The sequence below is a fragment of the Oncorhynchus tshawytscha genome, unplaced genomic scaffold (genome assembly GCF_018296145.1).
Source record: "Oncorhynchus tshawytscha isolate Ot180627B unplaced genomic scaffold, Otsh_v2.0 Un_contig_2917_pilon_pilon, whole genome shotgun sequence".
NCBI lineage: Eukaryota > Metazoa > Chordata > Actinopteri > Salmoniformes > Salmonidae > Oncorhynchus > Oncorhynchus tshawytscha.
In genome coordinates this window covers 30,207-56,086 of record NW_024609423.1, presented here as the reverse complement: position 1 = coordinate 56,086, position 25,880 = coordinate 30,207, and the positions used below count along the sequence as shown (strand labels likewise).

The 25,880-nt window shown below is 42.3% G+C and overlaps 2 protein-coding genes across 3 annotated transcripts; both read left to right on the top strand.

The window, feature by feature from the left end:
- The first annotated feature begins 79 nt into the window (after window positions 1-79).
- On the top strand, window positions 80-7,124 carry LOC121844765 (zinc finger protein 436-like). Its single transcript, XM_042315237.1, has 5 exons — window positions 80-668; window positions 1,125-1,222; window positions 1,624-1,801; window positions 6,035-6,461; window positions 7,121-7,124. Exons 1-5 carry the CDS (start codon window positions 344-346, stop codon window positions 7,122-7,124), a joined length of 1,032 nt encoding a protein of 343 aa, XP_042171171.1. The 5' UTR covers window positions 80-343.
- Window positions 7,125-11,859: 4,735 nt separating this feature from the next.
- On the top strand, window positions 11,860-23,456 carry LOC112257048. 2 transcript variants are annotated; one of them, XM_042315241.1, is made up of 4 exons: window positions 11,860-12,441; window positions 12,749-12,864; window positions 13,000-13,177; window positions 13,919-14,243. In XM_042315241.1, the coding sequence occupies exons 1-4, from the start codon at window positions 12,219-12,221 to the stop codon at window positions 14,023-14,025; spliced, it is 624 nt and encodes a 207-aa protein (XP_042171175.1). In that variant the 5' UTR covers window positions 11,860-12,218; the 3' UTR covers window positions 14,026-14,243. The 2 variants fall into 2 exon arrangements, with proteins under 2 accessions (XP_042171175.1, XP_042171176.1); XM_042315242.1 differs by lacking the exon at window positions 13,919-14,243 and adding an exon at window positions 23,239-23,456 and having other exon boundaries at window positions 11,864-12,441.
- The last annotated feature ends 2,424 nt before the right edge of the window (window positions 23,457-25,880 follow it).

Genomic DNA, 25,880 nt, shown 5'->3' with positions numbered 1-25,880 from the left:
AAACATTGTAATTAATATTTTTCCAAACTGCGTTACCCATTCCAGTCAGCGGATGGCGATATGAGTTTTTCAGGTGATGCTTCTTGCGTGACGTACAATCTAGTGGACGGAACTGGAGGTTTCTTCAACAGCGACAAAAGGCTTCTGATTTAACCAACGTGGTGGTTTACTAGCGAACATTAAACCGAAACATTGAAGCGTTTAAGACACATATTGTGTATATTATTCTTAGTGTTTTAAACACAATTCTGTTTACATATCTACTCGTTCATTGAAACGTAGGTTGCTTGTTAAATTAGCTAATGTGGTAAATTGATACTGCACTAGGCTAGTCGCCCGAAACATGAGCTCACTAATCTCGACGGAGAAAGAAGCTCTGATGAAAGGAGAGGAAGAAGCTTTCAGGATGAAAAGGGAGGAAGAGGAGGCTATCACATTGAAAGAAGAAGAGGATGATATTACAGTGAAAGAGGAATATGGGAAAGAGGTTGTGGAAGAGGAGGAGGTAGCAGCTTTCAGAATCAAAAAAGAGGAAGATGCCATAACATTGAAAGAAGAGGAAGAACCTTTTGGAGTAAAAGAGGAAGAGGAGGCTATCTCAATTAAAGGGGAGGAGGAAGACGTTTTGGGAGTGAAAAGGGATGAGGCTGAAAATTCGATTAAGACCAGTGAGTACTGACTTAAAAACGGGCACAAATTATGCATTTCTTGAACTAATGTGGGGTTTAAAGAGGCATTCTACTGAAGTTCTACACTTTAATATGTTGTTCAGTACTCAATATATTGTTAAAGGTGCAATCCGTCATTGGTACATATATTTAGACTTTTATATTAGATTTATTGAAATATCCACGTAGTCCACATTAAAGTGCACTTCATAAAACAGGCTTTTCAGAATTCAACATTGGTGCATAATTTCTACTTAAATTGTCAAAGGGACGCAAAGGGCACCCATTTTGTGGAACGACCCTTTTACATTTGCAACACAAACAATATTTTAAGAAATCACGATGAAAGTTGCCATTATAGGCACTTTTTTAAATACATATTCATGCCTCTTGTAAGACTCTGTGATTGCAGTAGATGGTCATAAGTTCATCTGTTTGATGTTTTCGTTCACACAGGAGAGAGTCATGACTATCGTGGATCCTCTGGGGAGCCTCAACAACATCCTGATGCTGATGAGGCAGAGAAGAGTATCTCCAGATCAGAACACCAGATGGTACAGCTTGGTCTAGACTAGCATACAGCTTGGTCTGGTCTAGCATACAGCTTGGTCTGGTCTAGTGTAACGGATGTGAAACGGCTAGCTTAGTAAGCGGTGCACGCTAAATAGCGTTTCAATCAACGAGACCTTGAAGTAGTAGTTCCCCTTGCTCTGCAAGGGCCGTGGCTTTTGTGGAGCGATGGGTAACGATGCTTCGAGGGTGACTGTTGTTGATGTGTGCAGAGGGTCCCTGGTTCGCGCCCGGGTATGGGCGAGGGGACGGTCTAAAGTTATTCTGTTACACTAGCATACAGCTTGCTCTATCGGGATCTGGGTTTCTGCAAGGCACTTTATGACAACAGTGACATCAGCATCCATATCATCATGTGACTGTGTCCCCTCTTTATGGTTACCAGGACAACAGTAGCCCTTCCTCTCTCCCGGAGTCCCCGTGTCGTGCCTCTCCCGGTATTGGCTTACTGCTGGGTATGAAGAGGTTGTCTGTGCTGCTGGTGGACTGCAGGAAAACAACGGGGCTGAGTGGAACTGTGAGGGGAGGAGAAGAGAAGAAAGGATCAGATTTGACCCATCAAAGTAAGTGCTGTAGTTTAGTTTGAACAAATACAATTGATCTGCCCACTGATATCTGTTACCAGGACAACCAGCAGAGTTCTGTTAGTTGACATGAAGATAGATTGGTATCTGTTACCAGGACTACCAGCAGAGTACTGTTAGTTGACAGGAAGATAGACTTATGGATATGGATGTTATGAATATCATAACACTGAAGAAGTATTCTGCCAATGAAGAGAGAGAAACCAATAGACCATATAAAACCTTGATGAAAGTTAGCTTCAGAGAAAAAATGTCAAGATGATCTATTTAACTAATACTGGAGGAAAGCTGTGATCAGGCTGCCCACTCAAGAGAAAGCTTCAAACTGTAACCAGTGCTGGCAACCTGGTTCAGGTTATCAATCAACCTACCAGGGTAGTTACAAACAGTAGAGGAATGAAATCATCAACATGTTTTGATCATATCTTTACTAATGCTGCAGAAATGGGTTTTAAAGCAGTATCCAGATCCATCAGATGTAGTGATCACAATATAGTAGCCATGTCTAGAAAAACCACAGTTCCAAAGGCTGGGACTAATATTGTGTATAAGAGGTCATACATTTTTTTGTAGTGATTCCTATGTTGTTGATGTAAATAATATTTGTTGGTCCGTGGTGTGTAATGATGAGCAACCAGACGCTGCCCTTGACACATTTGAAACTGCTTATCCCAGTTACTAATAAGCATGCACCCATTAAGAAAATGACTGTAAAAACGGTTAAATCCAATCAAGGTAGAATCAGGAATTCCCCAGGGCAGCTGTTTGGCACCTACCTTTTTCAATCTTTACCAACGACATGCCAACGACATTTGAGTAAAGCCAGTGTGTGTCTGTATGCGGATGACTCAACACTGTACACGTCAGCTACCACGGAAACTGAAATGACAGCAACACTTAACAAAGAGCTGCAGTGAGTTTCAGAATGGGTGGCAAGGAATAAGTCAGTCCTAAATATTTCAGATTACCTTAAATTACATGGCCTACTATGCTAATTCTGTAGCGTATTGTTAGAGGGGGGTAAAGAAATATTTTGTTGGAGCGCCAGGCAGGTATTAACCCTAGTTATTAAAGTTAGTTATTACCTATTATAACATTATTATTATTAAATATTATTAAAACTGAAAGGATGAGAGTAGAATAGAGTAGCGCTTCCAGACACATTCTAAACATGGAGTCTTAAAGGAGGCTTGTAGCACCTAATGATGAAACATTATAGAGTCTTAAATGAGGACTGTAGAACCTAATGATGAAACATTATGGAGTCTTAAAGGAGGACTGTAGCATCTAATGATGAAACATTATGGGGTCTTAACTTCTAATGGATAACATTCCGCTGAAAAGGCAGAGCGCGAAATTCAAAAAGATTTTTTTGAAATATGTAACTTTCATGCATTCACAAGTGCAATACACCAAATTTAAGCTTAACCTGTAGTCTAATGAGTCTGATGCTTTAAAGGAGAAGTTTACCCAAAATCCAGAAACTCCTAAGTGATTCCATACATTGAAACTAGTCCCGTGGATTTTTTCCCTCTCCCCCTCTCTCTCCCTGTGGTGCTGTACTGAAACGGCTGCTCTCCCCCTCTCTCTCCCTGTAGTGCTGTACTGAAACGGCTGCTCTCCCTCTCTCCCTGTGGTGCTGTAAAACAGCTGCTAGTGGTGCTGTACTGAAACAGCTGCTCTCCCTCTCTCTCCCTGTAGTGCTGTACTGAAACAGCTGCTCTCCCTCTCTCTCCCTGTAGTGCTGTACTGAAACAGCTGCTCTCCCTCTCTCTCCCTGTAACTGAAACAGCTGCTCTCCCTCTCTCTCCCTGTAGTGCTGTACTGAAACGGCTGCAAAAACGTGACTCGTGGCGTTGCTGGATGCGGGCCTCGCTCTGCTGCTTTGCCAGTTAATTTGTTATTTTATTACAGCTATGGCCTTTGTGTTTCACCTGGAGTTGTTTGTTTATGTTTGAGAAAAAAACACTTTTCAACATATACAAAATAAACTCAGCAAAAAAATGTACGGATCTTTTTCAGGACCTTGTCTTGTTACTGATGTGCTTTGTGTCTCCAATGTAAAAAAATATATATAAAAATGAACATTCCTGCAGTCAGCATGCCAATTTTACGCCCACTCTGAGACATCTGTGGCATTGTGACAAAACTGCACATTTTAGTGGCCTTTTATTTTCCCCAGCACAAGGTGCACCTGTGTAATAATCAAGCTGTTCAATCAGCTCCTTGATATGCCACACCTGTCAGGTGGATGGATTATCTTGGCAGAGAATAAATGTTAACTAACAGGGATGTAAAAAATTCTGCAATCCTTTTTTTCAGCTCATTAAACATCCAACACTTCATGTTGCGTTTTATAATTTGTTTATTGTAGTTACTATCAGTTTTAGGAACATCTTTCCAAATATTTCACTTATTTTTTACTTTACCCAAAATATGACATCAGTGATAATCAAAATGTTGAAAATCTGTGAACGTCTAAATAAGAAATTGGGCCACTAAAACAGCAGGTGTCGAACCCTTTCAACAACGGGGAGATTTTACTGATGTGCTTTGTGTTTTGGACGTAAAAACAAGTTTTGGACTTCCACTTAAAATTACTTATTTACATATTTTATGTTTAAGGAAGTGTGTACAGTCGTGGCCAAAAGTTTTGAGAATGACACAAATGTTAATTTTAACCAAATCTGCTGCCTCAGTTTATATGATGGCAATTTGCATATACTCCAAAATGTTATGAAGAGTGTTCTGATGAATTGCAATTAATTGCAAAGTCCCTATTTTCCATGCAATTGAACTGAGTCCCCCCCAAAACTGGAAGCTTCAAAAGGAGGGTGGTGCTTGGAATCATTGTTCTTCATATGTCACCCACGGTTACCTGCAAGGAAACATGTGCCGTCCTCATTGCTTTGCACAAAAAGGGCTCGGGATCGGGGCACCACCAGTACAGAGCTTGCTCAGGAATGGCAGCAGGCAGGTGTGAGTGCATCTGCACGCACAGTGAAGCGAAGACTTTTGGTGTCAAGAAGGACAGCAAAGAAGCCACTTCTCTCCAGGAAAAACATCAGGGACAGACTGATATTCTGCAAAAGTTACAGGGATTGGACTGCTGAGGACTGTGGTAAAGTCATTTTCTCTGATGAATCCCCTTTCCGAATGTTTGGGGCATCCGGAAAAAAGCTTGTCCGGAGAAGACAAGGTGAGCGCAACCATCAGTCCTGTGTCATGCCAACAGTAAAGCATCCTGAGACCATTCATGTGTAGGGTTGCTTCTCAGCCAAGGGTGTGGGCTCACTCACAATGTTGCCTAAGAACACAGCCATGAATAAAGAATGGTACCAACACATCCTCCGAGAGCAACTTCTCCCAACCATCCAGGAACAGTTCGGTGACGAACAATGCCTTTTCCAGCATGATGGAGCACCTTGCCATAAGGCAAAAGTGATACTAAGTGGCTCGGGTAACAAAACATCAGTATTTTGGGTCCATGGCCAGGAAACTCCCCAGACCTTAATCCCATTGAGAACTTGTGGTCAATCATCAAGAGGCGGGTGGACAAACAAAAACCCACAAATTCTGACAAAATCCAAGCATTGATTATGCAAGAATGGGCTGCCATCAGTCAGGATGTGGCCCAGAAGTTAATTGACAGCATGCCAGGGCGGATTGCAGAGGTCTTGAAAAAGAAGGGTCAACACTGCAAATATTGACACTGCATCAACTTCATGTCATTGTAAATAAAAGCCTTTGACACTTATGAAATGCTTGTAATTATACTTCAGCATTCCATAGTAACATCTGACAAAAATATCTAAAGACACTGAAGCAGCAAACTTTGTGCAAATTAATATTTTTCATTCTCAAAACTTTTGGCCATGACTGTAGGTCGCATTCTGTATCATACAGCTATTAAAGTTATATATTTAGAACTACCTGCTCGATTGGAATCCAGTGACGTCTGTGTCTTGAGTGTCCTAGAACTGTTTAGTTTTTTGTGTTCTGACGAAAACAGAATGAATAAATAAGTAGTGTAAACATTGTCAGTAATTACCAGGAAACTCTACAACATTTGTTTTAAAATCACACTAAGATTGTTAAAACTGGCCTTAGGTTATTGAGGGATCTGATTAGGATTTACCCTCGTAGCAAGGCCGTTTTATCATGTGGAGGTTTCATTCGGGTCTCTATTTTAAAAAACACTGTCTTTGGCAGGAGAAAGACCAGACTCAGAGGAACCAGAGCCAGGGACGTCCAAACCAGCAAGAAGACACCAGTGTTCCCACTGTGGAAAGGGTTGTAACCACTTAAGTGAGCTTAAACGACATGAGAGAATACACAGAGGGGAGAAGCCTTACCACTGCTCCCAGTGTGGCAAGGGTGTTAACGATTTGGGGAAGCTGAAACGACACGAGAGAATACACAGGGGAGAAGCCTTACCACTGCTCCCAGTGTGGAAAGGGTTTTGTAAAGATTTGGGGAAGCTGAAACGACACGAGAGAATACACACAGGGGAGAAGCCTTACCACTGCTCCCAGTGTGGAAAGGGTTTTAATGATTTGGGGGGTCTGAAACGACATGAGAGAATACACACAGGGGAGAAGCCTTACCACTGCTCCCAGTGTGGAAAGTGTTTCAACCAGTCAGGGAGCTCTGAAACAGCACGAGAGAATACACACAGGGGAGAAGCCTTACCACTGCTCCCAGTGTGGAAAGGGTTTTAACAAACGATGTTTTACCATTGCTCGCAATGTGAAAAGATGTATAGCGAGAAAGGACACCTGAAAGCCCATGAGAAAATTCACACAGGGGAGAAGCCTTACCAATGCTCCCAGTGTGGAAAGTCACCTGGGCAAAAAAAACACGAAAGAATACACACCACTGCTCCCAGGGTGTTTCAGAAGGGGATCCTGAAAAACACTACATACAGGAGAGAAGCTCCCAGTGTGGCAAGTGTTTTAACCAGCAGTTAGGGACCCTGAAACAGCACAAGATAATACACACAGGGGAGATGCATTACCACTCCTCCCAGGATGCAAAGCTTTTGCCCATTTAGGAAGCCTGAAAGAACATGAGACACAGAGGAGAAGGCTTACAGAAGGTTAGATTTTGGGAAAACATATTACTCATAACAATCACTTAAACGTCATTAGAGAATCCACACAGGAGAGAGAAATTACTTCTCTTAGCATGTATATTGATATTTCACATCTCATTGACTCACAACTCATCAGAGAACATACACAGTGCTCCCATTGTCTTATATTGTTGACTGATAATGTGTTTACCTGTTTTTACCAGATGAAATTGCTTCTTCCAATTATTGATAAACATGTACCTGTTAAGAAACTGACTGTTAGAAATGTTAAGGCTCCATGGATTGATGAGGAATTTAAAAACTGTATGTTTGAAAGAGTTGGGGCAAAAGGAGTGGCTAATAAGTCTGGCTGCACATCTGGCTGGCTTACGTACTGCAAATTGAGAAATTATGTGACCAAACTCAACAAAAATAATAAACTTATTAAGAAGCCAAGATCAATGATATAAAGAATGATGTAAAAAAACATCATGAAAGAAAAGCAGTGCAAGTATTGAAAAATTGTTATCGATCAATAATGACAAACCTCCTGGCATTGACAACTTAGATGGAAAGCTACTGAGGACAGTAGCTGACTCTATAGCCACTCCTATCTGTCATATTTTTTACATGAGCCTAGAGGAAAGTCTTTGTTCTCAGGCCTGGAGGGAAGCCAAATTAATCCACTACCCAAGAGTGGTAAAGTAAGACTGGAAGTTCTGCCAGCTCTTAGCAAACTGTTGGAAAAATCTTTGAACAAATATGCTGCTATATTTCTGTAAATGAACAAATGAACAAACAGACTTTCAGCATGCTTATAGAGACAACACTCAACATGTACTGCACTAACACAAATGACTGATGATTGGTTGAGAGAAATGGATTTAATGTGTGTAGATATCAGTATGCAAGAAGATTGTGGGAGCTCTATTGTTAGATTTCAGTGCAGCCTTTGATAAAACCATAACCTGTTGTTTAAGAATGTTTGTGCTGTGGCTTTTCAACCTCAGCTTGAATGTTTCTGAGCTATCTATCTAATAGAACTCAGAGGGTTTTTTGGATTCTCTAATTTGGTTATGAAGTGTGATGACTCAGGGCAGCTTCCAGTTTCTTTATTTCTATTTTTACCAATGGCCTTGTTTTTAAACAATGCATGTGTGTCCATGTATGCTGATGATTCAGCTGTCACCAGCAACCACAGCTAATGAAGTCACTGAAACCCTTTTCCACAAAGAGTGTGCAGTCTTTTTGGGTAGTTGTTTTCTTTAAAACTAAGTTGATTTGGTTACAAAACTGTTCATTCTTCAGCTGTTATCTTGTTAATGAATGTGTGGCTGAATCCAAGTTGAGGAGACTAAATTACTTGGCATTACCTTTGGTCCATGCCTTGTAAACTGTCATGAAAACATATAGATTCATGTTTTGTGTTGAGAGGTCTAGCCAGGAGGGGTAGCTGCTGCTTTTGCAACAGCTAATGGGGATCCTAGTAAAATACCAAACTCTGTTGTTCTCTCTGAGCTCAGAAATAAAGAATCTTGGTTTGACTTGGACTCCAGCAGATCCTTATATTATAATATCCACTACAACTCACCCACAGATTGCTGTTTCATGATTGTCTCAATGAAGAGTTCCTCATTCCACTTTCCTGTGGGCTTTTACAAGCCTCCCACTGGTTGAATAAACATTGTTTCCACATCAAATTAAAAAAACATCCTTAACATTGATGAACCTTCACTATCTTCATCCCTAAACTAGCAACATTAACTATTGTCTATTGTTATTCTCAATGACATTCCTGGCCTTATGAAATCCTGACTAAATACAATGTTGATGTTCCCACCAGCAACCATTTGTTTATTCGATTATATTTCTCATTAAGATGAATATTGTTTTAATTCTGCATGGGTCACGCATTGCTTTGGTCGTGTGTTCCCTTATGGGTCAATGATTTTAATTAGAATATTGCAATTATGCTCTCTCCTCAATCACTTACAGTTTCTTTGGAAAGTATTCAGACCCCTTGACTTTTAGGTTTAGGTCATCAGTAAAGGGGACATCTTAAATATTACATGACCCTTTCAAAGACAGACATCCCTCGGACCTCCCCCTATAACTATTTTTAAAAGGGTAAAAATGATCTGTTTTCTATAGCACTAAGGTCAGGTTGTTGTGATGCCCACTCCAATACCTTGACTTTGTTGTCCTTAAGCCATTTTGCCACAACTTTGGAAGTATGCTTGGCGTCATTGTCCATTTGGAAGACCCATTTGCGACCAAGCTTTAACTGATGTCTTGAGATGTTGCTTCAATATATTCACATAATTTTCCTCACCCATGATGCCATCTATTTTGTGAAGTGCCCCAGTCCTTCCTCCAGCGAAGCACCCCCACAACATGATGCTGCCACCTGTGTGCTTCACGGTTGGGATGGTGTTCTTCGGCTTGCAAGCATCCCCCTTTTTCCTCCGATCATAACGATGGTCATTATGGCCAAACAGTTCTATTTTTGTTTCATCAGACCAGAGGACGCCTTCAGGCATTTGGAAATCGCTCCCAAGGATGAACCAGACTTGTGGAGGTCTACCATTTTTTTCTGAGATCTTGGCAGATTTGTATTTATTTTCCCATGATATCAAGTAAAGAGGCACTGAGTTTCAAGGTAGGTCTTGAAATACATACACAGGTGCTCTTCCAATTGACTCAAATGATGTCAATTAGCCTATCAGAAGCTACGAAAGCTATGACATAATTTTCTGGAATTTTCCAAGGCTGTTTCAAGGCACAGTCAACTTAGTGTATGTAAACATCTGACCCACTGGGATTGTGAAATAATCTGTCTGTAAACAATTGTTGAAAAAATGACTTGTGTCATTAACACAGATGTCCTAACCGACTTGCCAAAACTATAGTTTGTTAACAAGAAATGTGTAGAGTGGTTGAAAAATGAGTGCACTGTCGGATCTAGAAGCATAAGCATTTCACTCCACTCACAATAACATCTGCTAACCATGTGTATGTGACCAATAACATCTGATAACCATGTGTATGTGACCAATAACATATGCTAACCATGTGTATGTGACCAATAACATCTGATAACCATGTGTATGTGACCAAAAACATCTGCTAACCATGTGTATGTGACCAATAACATCTGCTAACCATGTGTATGTGACCAATAACATCTGCTAACCATGTGTATGTGACCAATAACATCTGCTAACCATGTGTATGTGACCATTAGCATTTGATTTGATTTGATTTGAACAAAACAAATCCATGTGATGATGTTTGATCAATGTGGAAAACGGATTGGATTCGTAAAATCCATCTACAAAAGGTATTTTATTAATTTTCACACAACTGGTAACCAGTGACTGGTGACATTTTGTGTTTCACCCAACTGGCAACCTAAATCCAATGACGGTGGACATTTTGTGTAGATTTCATGTTGAATTCACTTTAGTTGACGAATCAAAGAAATGTAAATAGAAACTAGATGTTGAACTGATGTCTGTGCCCAGTGGGACGGTTTGAATAAGCAGCAGGTGTTGGATCAATATCCACCTTAGTAGCTAAATTTCCATGCAATTTGCGACAGATTTTCATGTGAATATTCTCAAATCTGCATAAAACAATATACGCATTTTCCCACGGGAAACGTTTGCATCAAACAGATTTATTGCGGACAAAAGTCTGCGTGATGAAGTAGTGCACGGAAAAAAGTTTTGCTGTTGAATTCCCATGTACTGAATGAAAAATGCAAGTTAAATGGGTTTCCATCGCATTTTCAACTCTACTGATGGTTTTGAAAAACCGTTGAGTTATATAGCAAAAGTGCTCTTGTCCCGTGCACTGTAGCCAACAGCTCACATATACAGTGTTGGTAGGCTACCTACATGATGAGATTATTATGGATAAGAGAGATATTATTTTATTTGTCAAATGGCAACCAAGCATCAATCATCATGTCACCAGAATAAGACCATCAAAATGTATTGGAAAGGAGCATCAAGCTCAACACCTTCACTTTCACCACCCTGTGAAGTTCATCATTTATTTAATCTGTAGCCTAATAAACTGCATGGTTTCCCAAATCGTAGTGGGAGGAACAATCAACATTTCATCACGTGACTCCACGTTTAACTTTGATATGATGGTTATTATATAAATATTTGCGCATAAAGGAGTTTCCACTGCCATTTCTCACTTATTCATTTTTACTGACACAAAAAGACCCACCATGTTAAACAAACCAACAAATTGTCTGTCTTCATTTATAAAATTGTAAAAGCATATCCTGTTTCCATCAGCCCGGTCATTACTTTGGAAATGATTGGAGCAATATCCACCTTCATGATATGGATGAAGCCGGATTTGGATTTGGAATGTCTGAGTAGTTCTATCTGATGTCATAATACACCCCTCTGATAATCAAGTGATATTTGGAATGTCTGAGTAGTTCTATCTGATGTCATAATACACACCTCTGATAATCAAGTGCTATTTGCATGTGATACATTTGCTCTCTTGTTTACAGCGGGGTTGGGAAATTCCAGTCCTCGAGGGCCTGATTAGTGTCACAGTTTTACCCCAGCCCCAGCTAACACACCAGACTCCAATAATCACCAAATCATGCTCTTCAGTTTAGAATGCAGTTTGATTAATCAGCTGTGTTTGTTAGGGATGGAGAAAAAGTGTGGTTTACAGGATGATTTGTATCTTAAAGAGCGTAGCTTTCAGGGAAGAGTACCGTCACATCTAGATAAAAACTAGATAAAAACGAATGTAAATAATTGAACAGAGCAAATGTGTATTAACACACTACCTATTCATAGAAGTATTTATTCATCATCTACATGTTCATATTAAGCTTCTACGTCTGTGTACAGGACGGAAGAGAAAATATATCAGCTTATTGTTAAATTATTATAACGTTCTTTCCAATACAGAAGTGTAGTGTCGTAACTATTGTTTCCAAACTGCGTCACCCACTCCAGTCAGCAGATGGCGATGAGCGTCTTTCCGGTGATGCTACTTGCGTGACGTATAATGGACTGGACGGACGCTTCTTCAGGAACAGCTTCTCTTCTCTTTCAACCACCTCGGTAGCTTGCTAGCCAACATAAAACTGAAACATTGACGCTTTAGACCATGTTAATGTACATTAGCTAATCTCAGTGTTGTACACACAGTTCAGTTGACGTGTCAACTGGTTAACTTTAACCTAATTTGCTTGTTTAATTTGCAAACGTGTTAAAGATTGATACTGAGGTTAGCACTAGGCTAGTCGCTAATGCTAACTAGCTAACATCCCTGATCATGAGTTCACTAAACTACTCCTCCCTTGCTAAAGAAGAGGAGGTCTGCTGTATGGAGAATGAAGCTCTGGGACTGAACATTGTCGTGGAAGATGAAGATGATGTTATTGAGGAAACAGAGGAAGAACCTTTTAGAGAGGAAGAGGATGCTGTCTCAATAAAGGTGAAGGAGGAAGACGTCTTGGGAGTGAAAGAGGGGGAGACAGAATATCAGATTAACACCAGTGAGTACTGTCTTAAACAGGGACACAAACTATGCCGTTGTTGAACTAATGTGGGGTTTTAAAGGGGCATTCTACTGAAGTTCTACACTTGAATATGTTGTTCAGTACTGTAGGAATTGTTGAAGTTTCAGTTTGGTAGATATATTTCTGGGACTTTCAAATTAGATTTATTTAATTATCCATGTGGTCAACATTAAATCACACATCATCTAATACAACAGGCTTTAAAATTTTTTTTAAAACTTATATCAAAGGGATGCAAAAGGCACCCATTTTGTGGAACTACCCTTTTACACTTGCATTTTAGGCCCTGTTCACACAGGAGAGATACATGACTATGGTGGATCCTCTGGGAAGAAGCCTCAACAACATCCTGATGCTGACGAGTCCGAGAAGAGTCTCTCCGGATCAGAACACCAGATGGTACAGCTTGGTCTGGTCTAGCATACAGCTTGCTCTATCGGGGTCTGGGCTGGGTTTCTGTAAAACACTTCATGACAACAGTGACATCAGCATCCATAATGATATGTGTCTGTGTCCCCTCTTTATGGTTACCAGGACAACGCTAGGCCTTCCTCCCACCCAGAGTCCCCGTGTCATGCCTCTCCCGGTAGCACCTTACTACTGGGTATGAAGAAGTTGTCTGTGCTGCTGGTGGACTGCAGGAAAACAACAGGGCTGAGTGGAACTGTGAGAGGAGGAGAAGAGATGAAAGGATCAGATTTGACACATCAAAGTAAGTGCTGTAGTTTAGTTTGAACAAATACAATAGATCTGCCCACTGGTATCTGTTACCAGGACAACCAGTGGAGTTCTGTTAGTTGACAGGAAGATAGACTGGTGGATATGGATGTTATGAATATCATAACACTGAAAAAGGATTCTGCCAATGAAAAGAGAGAAACCAATAGACCATATAAAGCCTTGATGAAAGTTAGCTTTCGAGAGAAACCAATTATAGACCATATAAAACCTTGATGAAAGTTAGCTTTGGAGAGAAAGTTTCAAGATGATCCAATGTAAGGGGCTTGTTTTACAAAACCTTTTCCTGAGAACGTTATGGATGTTACATTGCCTGTCCCAGTCAAACTCCTATCTTTACAAGACTCTAGAACAGGCAAGCAAAACTCCTGACAGCAGACTTGCCGTCGGGAGCCCCGGGACATTTCCTGGTGGCCCGAGGGTCGTTTTGGCCTGAGGGTCGTTTTGGCCTGAGGGTCGTTTTGGCCTGAGGGTCGTTTTGGCCTGAGGGTCGTTTTGGCCTGCCATGAATGGTCAACTTGACCAGCGTTAATATAGCGAGCAGAAATGAGTTGATGCAGAATCCATGCATCAGGCACGACTCTCACGCTCTCGTTGCAGTGTCCACGTGCCAAAAAGGACATCGGGTCTCTCCAATTTTTCCCTGCAATGTATTAATGTAGCCTACTGATACACTAATGATAGTGAGTATGACAAGAGTATTTTCTTTGCAAAGGTGGAGGAAGGAAGGAAGCAGCAGCACTAGAGCTTCAGGTGATCCTGCTGAACTGGAGATGGTGGTCAGAGTCAGACTCAGAGCAGGAACCTTCCGGTACAACTTAAGAGCACAAACCTAAACATCTAGGCTTTTTTGGGGGATTTTAGATTAATATGTGCTTTATGAGATTATCAGTAGGACTGTAATCTGGGGGCATACAATCGATGACTTGCACAAGTAATACACGTTTAAGTGTAGGTTATTTACAATGTTAATCTCATTCTGCAGAGCAACCAGATGTGCAGAGAGAGAGAGAGAGAGGTTCAGAGCAACCAGATGTGCAGAGAGAGAGAGAGGTTCAGAGCAACCAGATGTGCAGAGCAGATGTGCAGAGAGAGAGGTTCAGAGCAACCAGATGTGCAGAGAGAGAGAGAGAGGTTCAGAGCAACCAGATGTGCAGAGAGAGGTTCAGAGCAGACCAGATGTGCAGAGAGAGAGAGATGTTCAGAGCAACCAGATGTGCAGAGAGAGGTTCAGAGCAACCAGATTCAGAGCAACCAGATGTGCAGAGAGAGAGAGAGAGAGTTCAGAGCAACCAGATGTGCAGAGAGAGAGAGGTTCAGAGATGTGCAACAACAGATGTGCAGAGAGAGAGGTTCAGAGCAACCAGATGTGCAGAGAGAGAGAGGTTCAGAGCAACCAGATGTGCAGAGAGAGAGAGAGTTCAGAGCAACCAGATGTGCAGAGAGAGAGAGAGGTTCAGAGCAACCAGATGTGCAGAGAGAGAGAGGTTCAGAGCAACCAGATGTGCAGAGAGAGAGAGGGTTCAGAGCAACCAGATGTGCAGAGAGAGAGAGAGGTTCAGAGCAACCAGATGTGCAGAGAGAGAGAGAGGTTCAGAGCAACCAGATGTGCAGAGAGAGAGAGAGGTTCAGAGCAACCAGATGTGCAGAGAGAGAGAGAGCAACCAGATGTGCAGAGAGAGAGAGTTCAGAGCAACCAGATGTGCAGAGAGAGAGAGAGTTCAGAGCAACCAGATGTGCAGAGAGAGAGAGAGAGTTCAGAGCAGATGTGCAGAGAGAGTTCAGAGCAACCAGATGTGCAGAGAGAGAGAGAAGAGGTTCAGAGCAACCAGATGTGCAGAGAGAGAGAGGTTCAGAGCAACCAGATGTGCAGAGAGAGAGAGCAACCAGATGTCAGAGCAACCAGATGTGCAGAGAGAGAGAGAGGTTCAGAGCAACCAGATGTGCAGAGAGAGAGAGAGGTTCAGAGCAACCAGATGTTCAGAGAGAGAGAGAGGTTCAGTGCCCAGTACAGGGAAATAGAAAGGGACAGCGAAAGCACTGAAAATCCATTTGATTATTTTGCCCAAAACAGCAAATAAAGTAATTGAAGTCATCAGAATGTCGATTCAGCAGACAATTGCTGTTGAAGTGAGAAAGGCAGGGATGTTCTCAGCGGGGATGTTCTCAGTACAAATGGGCACAACACAGGATTTAACATCCAAAGACCAGTGTGCAGTAGTTCTGCGATATGTCACTGATGTTGTCCACGAGAGACTCATTGCGGTCATTGACTGAGTCATCGACTGGACAGGACTTTGTGGACCTTGTGAAACAGACCCTTGAGAAGATGGACATAAAGTTGAAGTCGGAAGCTTACATACACTTAGGTTGGAGTCATTAAAACTCGTTTTTCAACCACTCCAAAAATGTATAGTTTAACAAACTATAGTTTTGGCAAGTCGGTTAGGACATCTACTGTGTGCATGACACAAGTAATTTTTCCAACAATTGTTTACAGTCAGATTATTTCACTTATAATTCACTATTCACTGTACCACAATTCCAGTGGGTCAGAAGTTTACATACACCAAGTTGACTGTGCCTTTAAACAGTTTGGAAAATTCCAATATGTGGTCTGCGGTTGTGAGACCGGTCTGATGTACTGACAAATTCTCTAAAACAACGTTGGAGGCGGCATATGGTAGAGATATTAACATTACATTCTCTGGCAACAGCTCCAGTAGATATTCCTGCAGTCAGCATGCCAATTGCACACTCCCTCAAAACTTGAGACATCTGTGGTGTTGTGTGACAAAACTGCACATTTTAGAGTGGCCTTTTATTCTCCCCAGCACAAGGTGCACCTGTGTAATGATCATGCTGTTTAATCAGCTTTTTGATATGCCACACCTGGAGGATAGATTATCTTGTAAAAGGATAAATGTTCACTAACAGGGTTATAAACAAATGTATGCACCAAATTTGAGAGAATGAAGCTTTTGTGAATAAGTGAAGAATTCTGTGATCTTTTTTTTCAGCTCATGAAACATGGGTCCAACACTTTACATGTTGTATTTATAGTTTTTGTAACATCTTCCCAAATCCACAATGGGGAGATCTTACTGTGCTTTGTGTCTGTCTCTAAGTTTTGGACTTCCACACAAAATTACTTCTTTACCTATTTTAGGTTTAAGGAAGTGTGTAGGTCGTGTTCTATATCATACAGCTAGTTTTATAATGTAGAGGTTTCATTCAGGTCTCTCTTTAAATAAACACTGTCTTTGGCAGGAGAAAAAACAAACCCGGAGGAACCAGGGACATCCAAACCGGCAAGACGACACCTCTGCTCCCAGATTGGAAAGAGTTTTACCAAGTTAGGAAGTCTGAAAAGACATGTGAGGAAACACACAGCAGAGAAGCTATACCATTGTGCCCAGTGTGGAAAGAGTTTTAACCACTTAGGAAACATGAAATCTCATGAGCGAATACACACTGGGGAGAAGCCATACCTTTGCGCCCAGTGCGGAAAGAGTTTTAGCCGCTTAGGACAACTGAAATGTCATGAGCGAATACACACAGGGGAGAAGCCATACCATTGCGCCTGGTGTGGAAAGAGTTTTGACAACTCATGGTCTCAGGAATGCTGACAACTCATGAGCGAATACACACAGGGGAGAAGCCTTTCAAATGCTCAGACTGTGGGAAGACATATTACTCATCACGGTCACTTAAAAGTCATGTGAGAATCCACACAGGAGAGAATCATTACTTCTAGTGTGAATATTGATATTTCACTTCACATTGACTTCGTCAGAGAACATACACAGTGGCCCCGTTGTCTTATATTGTTGATTGACAATGTGTTTACCTGTTTATACCAGATGAAATGTAATTGTACAACGTATATTCAAACATATATTTGTATGTTTTTATTAGAAAACATGAATTGAATATGGAGTATGTCAGTTTGAATATAGAGTAGATCAGATTCCATGTGTTTAAATGGTCCTTTTTTAAACTCTGTGTGTTTATCTGGGTGTGTCATTCCTCCAGCACTACAGATAATACAGGGATATTTGGATGTGATGCATTTGTTCCATTGTTGACATCTGCATTGTAGCCCACTGATGATTTAATGACATGAAAATGTTCACAGACTCTGTAATGGAACATTTTAATTAGAGGTCGACCGATTAATCGGAATGGCCGATTAATTAGGGCCGATTTCAAGTTTTCATACAATTGGAAATTGGCATTTTTGGGCGCCAATATTTTAATTTGATTTATTTACACCTTTATTTAACTAGTCAGATAGGAAAGCATTCTTATTTTCAATGACGGCCTAGGAACGTTCTGCCTCGTTCAGGGGCAGCTCGGGGGATTCAATCTTGCAACCTTACAGCTAACTAGTCCAACACTCTAACTACCTGATGACATTGCACTCCACGAGGAGCCTGCCTGTTATGGAATGCAGTAAGCCAAGGTAAGTTGCTTGCTAGCATTAAACTTATCTTATAAAAAACAATCAATCAACGACTGTCGTTGCTCCAATGTGTACTTAACCATAAACATAAATTCCTTTCTTAAAATCAATATGCAAGTATATATTTTTAAAACGGCATATTTAGCTAAGAGAAATCCAGGTTAGCAGGCAATATTAACCAGGTTAAATTGTGTCACTTCTCTTGTGTTCAGTGCACGCAGATTCAGGGTATATTGGTGCCGTGACCCGGATCACTGGTTGCTGCGGAAAAAGGAGGAGGTCAAAAGGGGGGTGAGGCTAAATAGCGTTTCAATCGGTGACGTCACTTGCTCTGAGACCTTGAAGTAGTAGTTCCCCTTGCTCTGCAAGGGCCACGGCTTTTTTGGAGCGATGGGTAACGATGCTTCGTGGGTGACTGTTGTTGATGTGTACAGAGGGTCCCTGGTTCACGCCCGCGAAGGAACGGTCTAAAGTTATACTGTTACATTTTTTTTTTTTTTTTTTTTTATTTCACCTTTATTTAACCAGGTAGGCCAGTTGAGAACAAGTTCTCATTTGCAACTGCGACCTGGCCAAGATAAAGCATAGCAGTGTGAGCAGACAACACAGAGTTACACATGGAATAAACAATTAACAAGTCAATAACACAGTAGAAAACAAAGGGGGAGTCTATATACAATGTGTGCAAAAGGCATGAGGAGGTAGGCGAATAATTACAATTTTGCAGATTAACACTGGAGTGATAGATGATCAGATGGTCATGTACAGGTAGAGATATTGGTGTGCAAAAGAGCAAGTAAATAAATAAAAACAGTATGGGGATGAGGTAGGTGAAAATGGGTGGGCTATTTACCAATAGACTATGTACAGCAGCAGCGATCGGTTAGCTGCTCAGATAGCTGATGTTTGAAGTTGGTGAGGGAGATAAAAGTCTCCAACTTCAGCGATTTTTGCAATTCGTTCCAGTCACAGGCAGCAGAGTACTGGAACGAAAGGCGGCCAAATGAGGTGTTGGCTTTAGGGATGATCAGTGAGATACACCTGCTGGAGCGCGTGCTACGGATGGGTGTTGCCATCGTGACCAGTGAGCTGAGATAAGGCGGAGCTTTACCTAGCATGGACTTGTAGATGACCTGGAGCCAGTGGGTCTGGCGACGAATATGTAACGAGGCCCAGCCGACCAGAGCATACAGGTCGCAGTGGTGGGTGGTATAAGGTGCTTTAGTGACAAAACGGATGGCACTGTGATAGACTGCATCCAGTTTGCTGAGTAGAGTGTTGGAAGCCATTTTGTAGATGACATCGCCGAAGTCGAGGATCGGAAGGATAGTCAGTTTTACTAGGGTAAGATTGGCGGCGTGAGTGAAGGAGGCTTTGTTGCGGAATAGAAAGCCGACTCTTGATTTGATTTTCGATTGGAGATGTTTGATATGAGTCTGGAAGGAGAGTTTGCAGTCTAGCCAGACACCTAGGTACTTATAGATGTCCACATATTCAAGGTCGGAACCATCCAGGGTGGTGATGCTAGTCGGGCATGCGGGTGCAGGCAGCGATCGGTTGAAAAGCATGCATTTGGTTTTACTAGCGTTTAAGAGCAGTTGGAGGCCACGGAAGGAGTGTTGTATGGCATTGAAGCTTGTTTGGAGGTTAGATAGCACAGTGTCCAATGACGGGCCGAAAGTATATAGAATGGTGTCGTCTGCGTAGAGGTGGATCAGGGAATCGCCCGCAGCAAGAGCAACGTCATTGATATATACAGAGAAAAGGGTCGGCCCGAGAATTGAACCCTGTGGCACCCCCATAGAGACTGCCAGAGGACCGGACAGCATGCCCTCCGATTTGACACACTGAACTCTGTCTGCAAAGTAATTGGTGAACCAGGCAAGGCAGTCATCCGATAAACCGAGGCTACTGAGTCTGCCGATAAGAATATGGTGATTGACAGAGTCGAAAGCCTTGGCAAGGTCAATGAAGACGGCTGCACAGTACTGTCTTTTATCGATGGCGGTTATGATATCGTTTAGTACCTTGAGTGTTGCTGAGGTGCACCCGTGACCGACTCGGAAACCAGATTGCACAGCGGAGAAGGTACGGTGGGATTCGAGATGGTCAGTGACCTGTTTGTTGACTTGGCTTTCGAAGACCTTAGATAGGCAGGGCAGGATGGATATAGGTCTGTAACAGTTTGGGTCCAGGGTGTCTCCCCCTTTGAAGAGGGGGATGACTGCGGCAGCTTTCAATCCTTGGGGATCTCAGACGATATGAAAGAGAGGTTGAACAGGCTGGTAATAGGGGTTGCGACAATGGCGGCGGAAAGTTTCAGAAATAGGGGGTCCAGATTGTCAAGCCCAGCTGATTTGTACGGGTCCAGGTTTTGCAGCTCTTTCAGAACATCTGCTATCTGGATTTGGGTAAAGGAGAACCTGGAGAGGCTTGGGCGAGGAGCTGCCGGGGGGCAGAGCTGTTGGCCGAGGTTGGAGTAGCCAGGCGGAAGGCATGGCCAGCCGTTGAGAAATGCTTATTGAAGTTTTCGATAATCATGGATTTATCGGTGGTGACCGTGTTACCTAGCCTCAGTGCAGTGGGCAGCTGGGAGGAGGTGCTCTTGTTCTCCATGGACTTCACAGTGTCCCAGAACTTTTTGGAGTTGGAGCTACAGGATGCAAACTTCTGCCTGAAGAAGCTGGCCTTAGCTTTCCTGACTGACTGCGTGTATTGGTTCCGGACTTCCCTGAACAGTTGCATATCCCGGGGACTATTCGATGCTATTGCAGTCCGCCACAGGATGTTTTTGTGCTGGTCGAGGGCAGTCAGGTCTGGGGTGAACCAAGGACTGTATCTGTTCTTAGTTCTGCATTTTTTGAACGGAGCATGCTTATCTAAAATGGTAAGGAAGTTACTTTTAAAGAATGACCAGGCATCCTCAACTGACGGGATGAGGTCAATGTCCTTCCAGGATACCCGGGCCAGGTCGATTAGAAAGGCCTGCTCACAGAAGTGTTTTAGGGAGCGTTTGACAGTGATGAGGGGTGGTCGTTTGACTGCGGCTCCGTAGCAGATACAGGCAATGAGGCAGTGATCGCTGAGATCCTGGTTGAAGACAGCGGAGGTGTATTTGGAGGGCCAGTTGGTCAGGATGACGTCTATGAGGGTGCCCTTGTTTACAGAGTTAGGGTTGTACCTGGTGGGTTCCTTGATGATTTGTGTGAGATTGAGGGCATCTAGCTTAGATTGTAGGACTGGCGGGGTGTTAAGCATATCCCAGTTTAGGTCACCTAACAGAACAAACTCTGAGGCTAGATGGGGGCGATCAATTCACAAATGGTGTCCAGGGCACAGCTGGGAGCTGAGGGGGTCGGTAGCAGGCGGCAACAGTGAGAGACTTATTTCTGGAGAGAGTAATTTTCAAAATTAGTAGTTCGAACTGTTTGGGTATGGACCTGGAAAGTATGACATTACTTTGCAGGCTATCTCTGCAGTAGACTGCAACTCCTCCCCCTTTAGCAGTTCTATCTTGAAGGAAGATGTTATAGTTGGGTATGGAAATCTCTGAATTTTTGGTGGCCTTCCTGAGCCAGGATTCAGACACAGCAAGGACATCAGGGTTAGCAGAGTGTGCTAGAGCAGTGAGTAAAACAAACTTAGGGAGGAGGCTTCTGATGTTGACATGCATGAAACCAAGGTTTTTTCGATCACAGAAGTCAACAAATGAGGGTGCCTGGGGACATGCAGGGCCTGGGTTTACCTCCACATCACCCGCGGAACAGAGAAGGAGTAGTATGAGGGTGCGGCTAAAGGCTATCAAAACTGGTCGCCTAGAGCGTTGGGGACAGAGAATAAGAGGAGCAGGTTTCTGGGCATGGTAGAATATATTCGGGGCATAGTGCGCAGACAGGGGTATGGTGGGGTGCGGGTACAGCGGGGGTAAGCCCAGGCACTGGGTGATGATGAGAGAGGTTGTGTCTCTGGACATGCTGGTTGTAATGGGTGAGGTCACCGCATGTGTGGGAGGTGGGACAAAGGAGTTATCAGGGGTATGAAGAGTAGAACTAGGGGCTCCATTGTGAACTAGAACAATGATAACTAACCTGAGCAACAGTATACAAGGCATATTGACATTTGAGAGAGACATACAGCGAGGCATACAGTAATCACAGGTGTTGAATTGGGAAAGCTAGCTTAAACAGTAGGTGAGACAACAGCTAATCAGCTAGCACAACAACAGCAGGTAAAATGGCGTTGACTAGGCAACGGGGCCGACAGATAAAACATAAACAAGCAGAATGGAGTACCGTGATTAATGGACAGTCCAGAGTGCATCAGCTATGTAGCCAAGAGATCAGTGTCCAGGGAGCGGTGGATGGGGCAGGGAAGCTGGACTGGCGAGTGTTATCCAGGTTGAAAAAAAGTTAACAATGACTAAATAGCTTGTAGCTAGTTAGCTGGTTAGCTTCTGGAGGTTCTTGAGTGTGTTCTAAAAATTAAAAATAATAGCGATTCCGTATCACATTGGGTGAGGCAGGTTTCCGGAAAGGTATAAACAGATTAAAAATCAAGAAGAGATAGAAAGTAAATATGGGTAAACAGTAAACATATGCAACAGTTTGGGCCGCCTGGCTCTTTGCGAAATAATTTGCCAGTATTTTACGTAATTATGACATAACATTGAAGGTTGTACAATGTAACAGGCATATTTAGACTCATGGATGCCACCCGTCAGATAAAACACGGAACGGAATTAACGTTTTGTTTCGAGGTGTTTGTTTCGGGATTTGACCTAAGGCTCGTATTTCGGGTGTCTTTATTATAGTTAAGTCTATGATTTGATATTTGATAGAGCGTCTGACTGAGGGGTGGTAGGCAGCAGCAGACTCGTAATAGTCAAAGGTATGTGGTTTAGAGAGAAATAGTCGATGCGTTATAATTCCTGTAATAACTTGCGGCTGAACTTTATTTATTTATTTCACCTTTATTTAACTTGAAAGGGGTTCCTTCGTTATTTTACCGTTCATGTCTTCCATAGAGAATGTCTTGATCTACTTCCAATAAGGTCTGTGTTTCGTGCTTAAACCACCTCTGCGTTTTGATACCCATGTAAATCTCACTAGGATAAGGTAACGTTTGTCAACATATTTTCATAAATCCACTCTACAAAAAAATGATCTTCACTTATATTTAGCCAATATTGATCAGAGTTACCTTGTCCTATGGATATATACACAGTTATAAAATTGGCAAGGTGGTGTAATCCTACACGAAACACAGACCTTATTTGAAGTGAATCTAAAAATATCCTATGGAATAAATGAATGAAGGAACTGCTTTTCAGATGTTGCTAGAAGGTGTCATGGGAATTATGACTCGCACTTTGGTAGTCAATTCTTACCATGCCCATTATTAAAATAGGATTTCCTGCATATAGAAATGACAGTTTTTGTTTTCAACATTCATCACAGGTAACTTCAACTATTTTTATTCAAACAGTTGAGAGTGTTTGTCTCCTAAGCAGACTCTTCAGTATCATTGTCACTTCAGAGCTGTGTGTGTGTGTGTGTGTGTTTGTTTTACAGATGGCAGAGAAAAGCAGAGCACCAGTGTGGGACGGTTACATGGAATTGGCACCAGGGAAAGCAAGGTGTCCTATTTGTGATAAAGATGTAAGCATGGGGTCAGCAACGGCTAAATCAAAAAATACCACCAACCTGTGGAATCACCTTAAGAACACCCATCAAAAGCCCATAATATGCATTCTATTCAGTTAAAATAAAAGTGTTCATTGTTCATTCGATATTGTTGCAATTGTCCCAGCCCATTCTTGCGTAATCAATGCTTGGAGTTTGTCAGAATTTGTGGGGTTTTGTTTGTCCACCTGCCTCTTGAGGATTGACTACAGGTTTTCAATGGGATTAAGGTCTGGGGAGCTTCCTGGCCATGGGCCCAAAATATCGATGTTTTGTTCCCCGAGCCACTTAGTTATAACTTTTTCCTTATGGCAAGGTGCTCCATCATGCTAGAAAAGGCATTGTTCGTCACCGAACTGTTCCTGGATGGTTGGGAGAAGTTGCTCTCGGAGGATGTGTTGGTACCATTCTTTATTCATGGCTGTGTTCTTAGGCAACATTGTGAGTGAGCCCACACCCTTGGCTGAGAAGCAACCCCGGTTATTACTTTTGAAATGGTTGGATCAATATCCACCTTCATGATGTGGATGAAGCCTGATTTAGAATGGTTGAGTAGTTCTATCTGATGTCATAATACACCCCTCTGATAATCAAGTGATATTTGGAATGTCTGAGTAGTTCTATCTGATGTCATAATACACCCCTCTGATAATCAAGTGATATTTGGAATGTCTGAGTAGTTCTATATGATGTCATAATACACCCCTCTGATAGTGATACATTTGCTACATTGTTTCCATGTCAGTTGGTTTCCCACTCTGATGATTTATTTATTTCTCTGATAGAGTTCAGTGTGTCAAATCGGAGAGTCTGCTGTCCGGACCTCTGGCAGTCTCTATGGGGGTGCCACAGGGTTCAATTCTTGGACCGACTCTCTTCTCTGTATACATCAATGAGGTCGCTCTTGCTGCTGGTGAGTCACTGATCCACCTCTACGCAGACGACACCATTCTGTATACTTCTGGCCCTTCTTTGGACACTGTTAACAACCCTCCAGGCAAGCTTCAATGCCATACAACTCTCCTTCCTTGGCCTCCAATTGCTCTTAAATACAGGTAAAACTAAATGCATGCTCTTCAACCGATCGCTACCTGCACCTGCCCGCCTGTCCAATATCACTACTCTGGACGGATCTGACTTAGAATACGTGGACAACTACAAATACTTAGGTGTCTGGTTAGACTGTAAACTCTCCTTCCAGACCCATATCAAACATCTCCAATCCAAAGTTAAATCTAGAATTGGCTTCCTATTTCGCAACAAAGCATCCTTCACTCATGCTGCCAAACATACCCTTGTAAAACTGACCATCCTACCAATCCTCGACTTTGGCGATGTCATTTACAAAATAGCCTCCAATACCCTACTCAACAAATTGGATGCAGTCTATCACAGTGCAATCCGTTTTGTCACCAAAGCCCCATATACTACCCACCATTGCGACCTGTACGCTCTCGTTGGCTGGCCCTCGCTTCATACTCGTCGCCAAACCCACTGGCTCCATGTCATCTACAAGACCCTGCTAGGTAAAGTCCCCCCTTATCTCAGCTCGCTGGTCACCATAGCATCTCCCACCTGTAGCACACGCTCCAGCAGGTATATCTCTCTCGTCACCCCCAAAACCAATTCTTTCTTTGGCCGCCTCTCCTTCCAGTTCTCCGCTGCCAATGACTGGAACGAACTACACAAATCTCTGAAACTGGAAACACTTATCTCCCTCACTAGCTTTAAGCACCAACTGTCAGAGCAGCTCACAGATCACTGCACCTGTACATAGCCCACCTATAATTTAGCCCAAACAACTACCTCTTTCCCTACTGTATTTAAATTATTTATTTATTTTGTTCCTTTGCACCCCATTATTTTTATTTCTACTTTGCACATTCTTCCATTGCAAATCTACCATTCCAGTGTTTTACTTGCTATATTGTATTTACTTTGCCACCATGGCCTTTTTTTGCCTTTACCTCCCTTATCTCACCTCATTTGTTCACATCGTATATAGACTTGTTTATACTGTATTATTGACTGTATGTTTGTTTACTCCATGTGTAACTCTGTGTCATTGTATGTGTCGAACAGCTTTGCTTTATCTTGGCCAGGTCGCAATTGTAAATGAGAACTTGTTCTCAACTTGCCTACCTGGTTAAATAAAGGTGAAATAAAAATAAAATAAATAAATAAAATGTATATCTGACAGAGGGGCTTTAAAGGAATAGTATGGTGACATCTTAGTAGGGCTTGAAATAAATAGGATTATTAATCATAAACTCCTATAGCAACAATACACTGCAGCTTTGACATCAAGAAGAGAATGGGCTGATGGGTGGTGGTGCTACTCTATAGGTAAGGCTGTCCAATATGAATGTTCAATACACACAGTAGGACTGTTGACCAATATGAATGTTCATAATGAGGGAGAAATAAAGGTGGGCTCTCCTGTCAACATGGGGCTCCTGCTGCAGGTAGCCTAGCGGTTAATTGTGTTGGGCCAGTAACTGAAAGGTCTCTGGTTTGAATCCCAGAGACGA

Excerpts from the sequence above, each read along its gene's own strand:
- LOC112257048 (XM_042315241.1), top strand. The coding sequence starts at position 12,219 with ATGAGTTCACTAAACTACTCCTCCCTTGCTAAAGAAGAGGAGGTCTGC. Across the intron at positions 12,442-12,748 it reads AGAATATCAGATTAACACCA|GCCCTGTTCACACAGGAGAG; the intron begins GTGAGTACTGTC and ends CTTGCATTTTAG. Across the intron at positions 12,865-12,999 it reads CCGGATCAGAACACCAGATG|GACAACGCTAGGCCTTCCTC; the intron begins GTACAGCTTGGT and ends TATGGTTACCAG.
- LOC121844765 (XM_042315237.1), top strand. The coding sequence starts at position 344 with ATGAGCTCACTAATCTCGACGGAGAAAGAAGCTCTGATGAAAGGAGAG. Across the intron at positions 669-1,124 it reads TGAAAATTCGATTAAGACCA|GAGAGAGTCATGACTATCGT; the intron begins GTGAGTACTGAC and ends TCGTTCACACAG. Across the intron at positions 1,223-1,623 it reads CCAGATCAGAACACCAGATG|GACAACAGTAGCCCTTCCTC; the intron begins GTACAGCTTGGT and ends TATGGTTACCAG.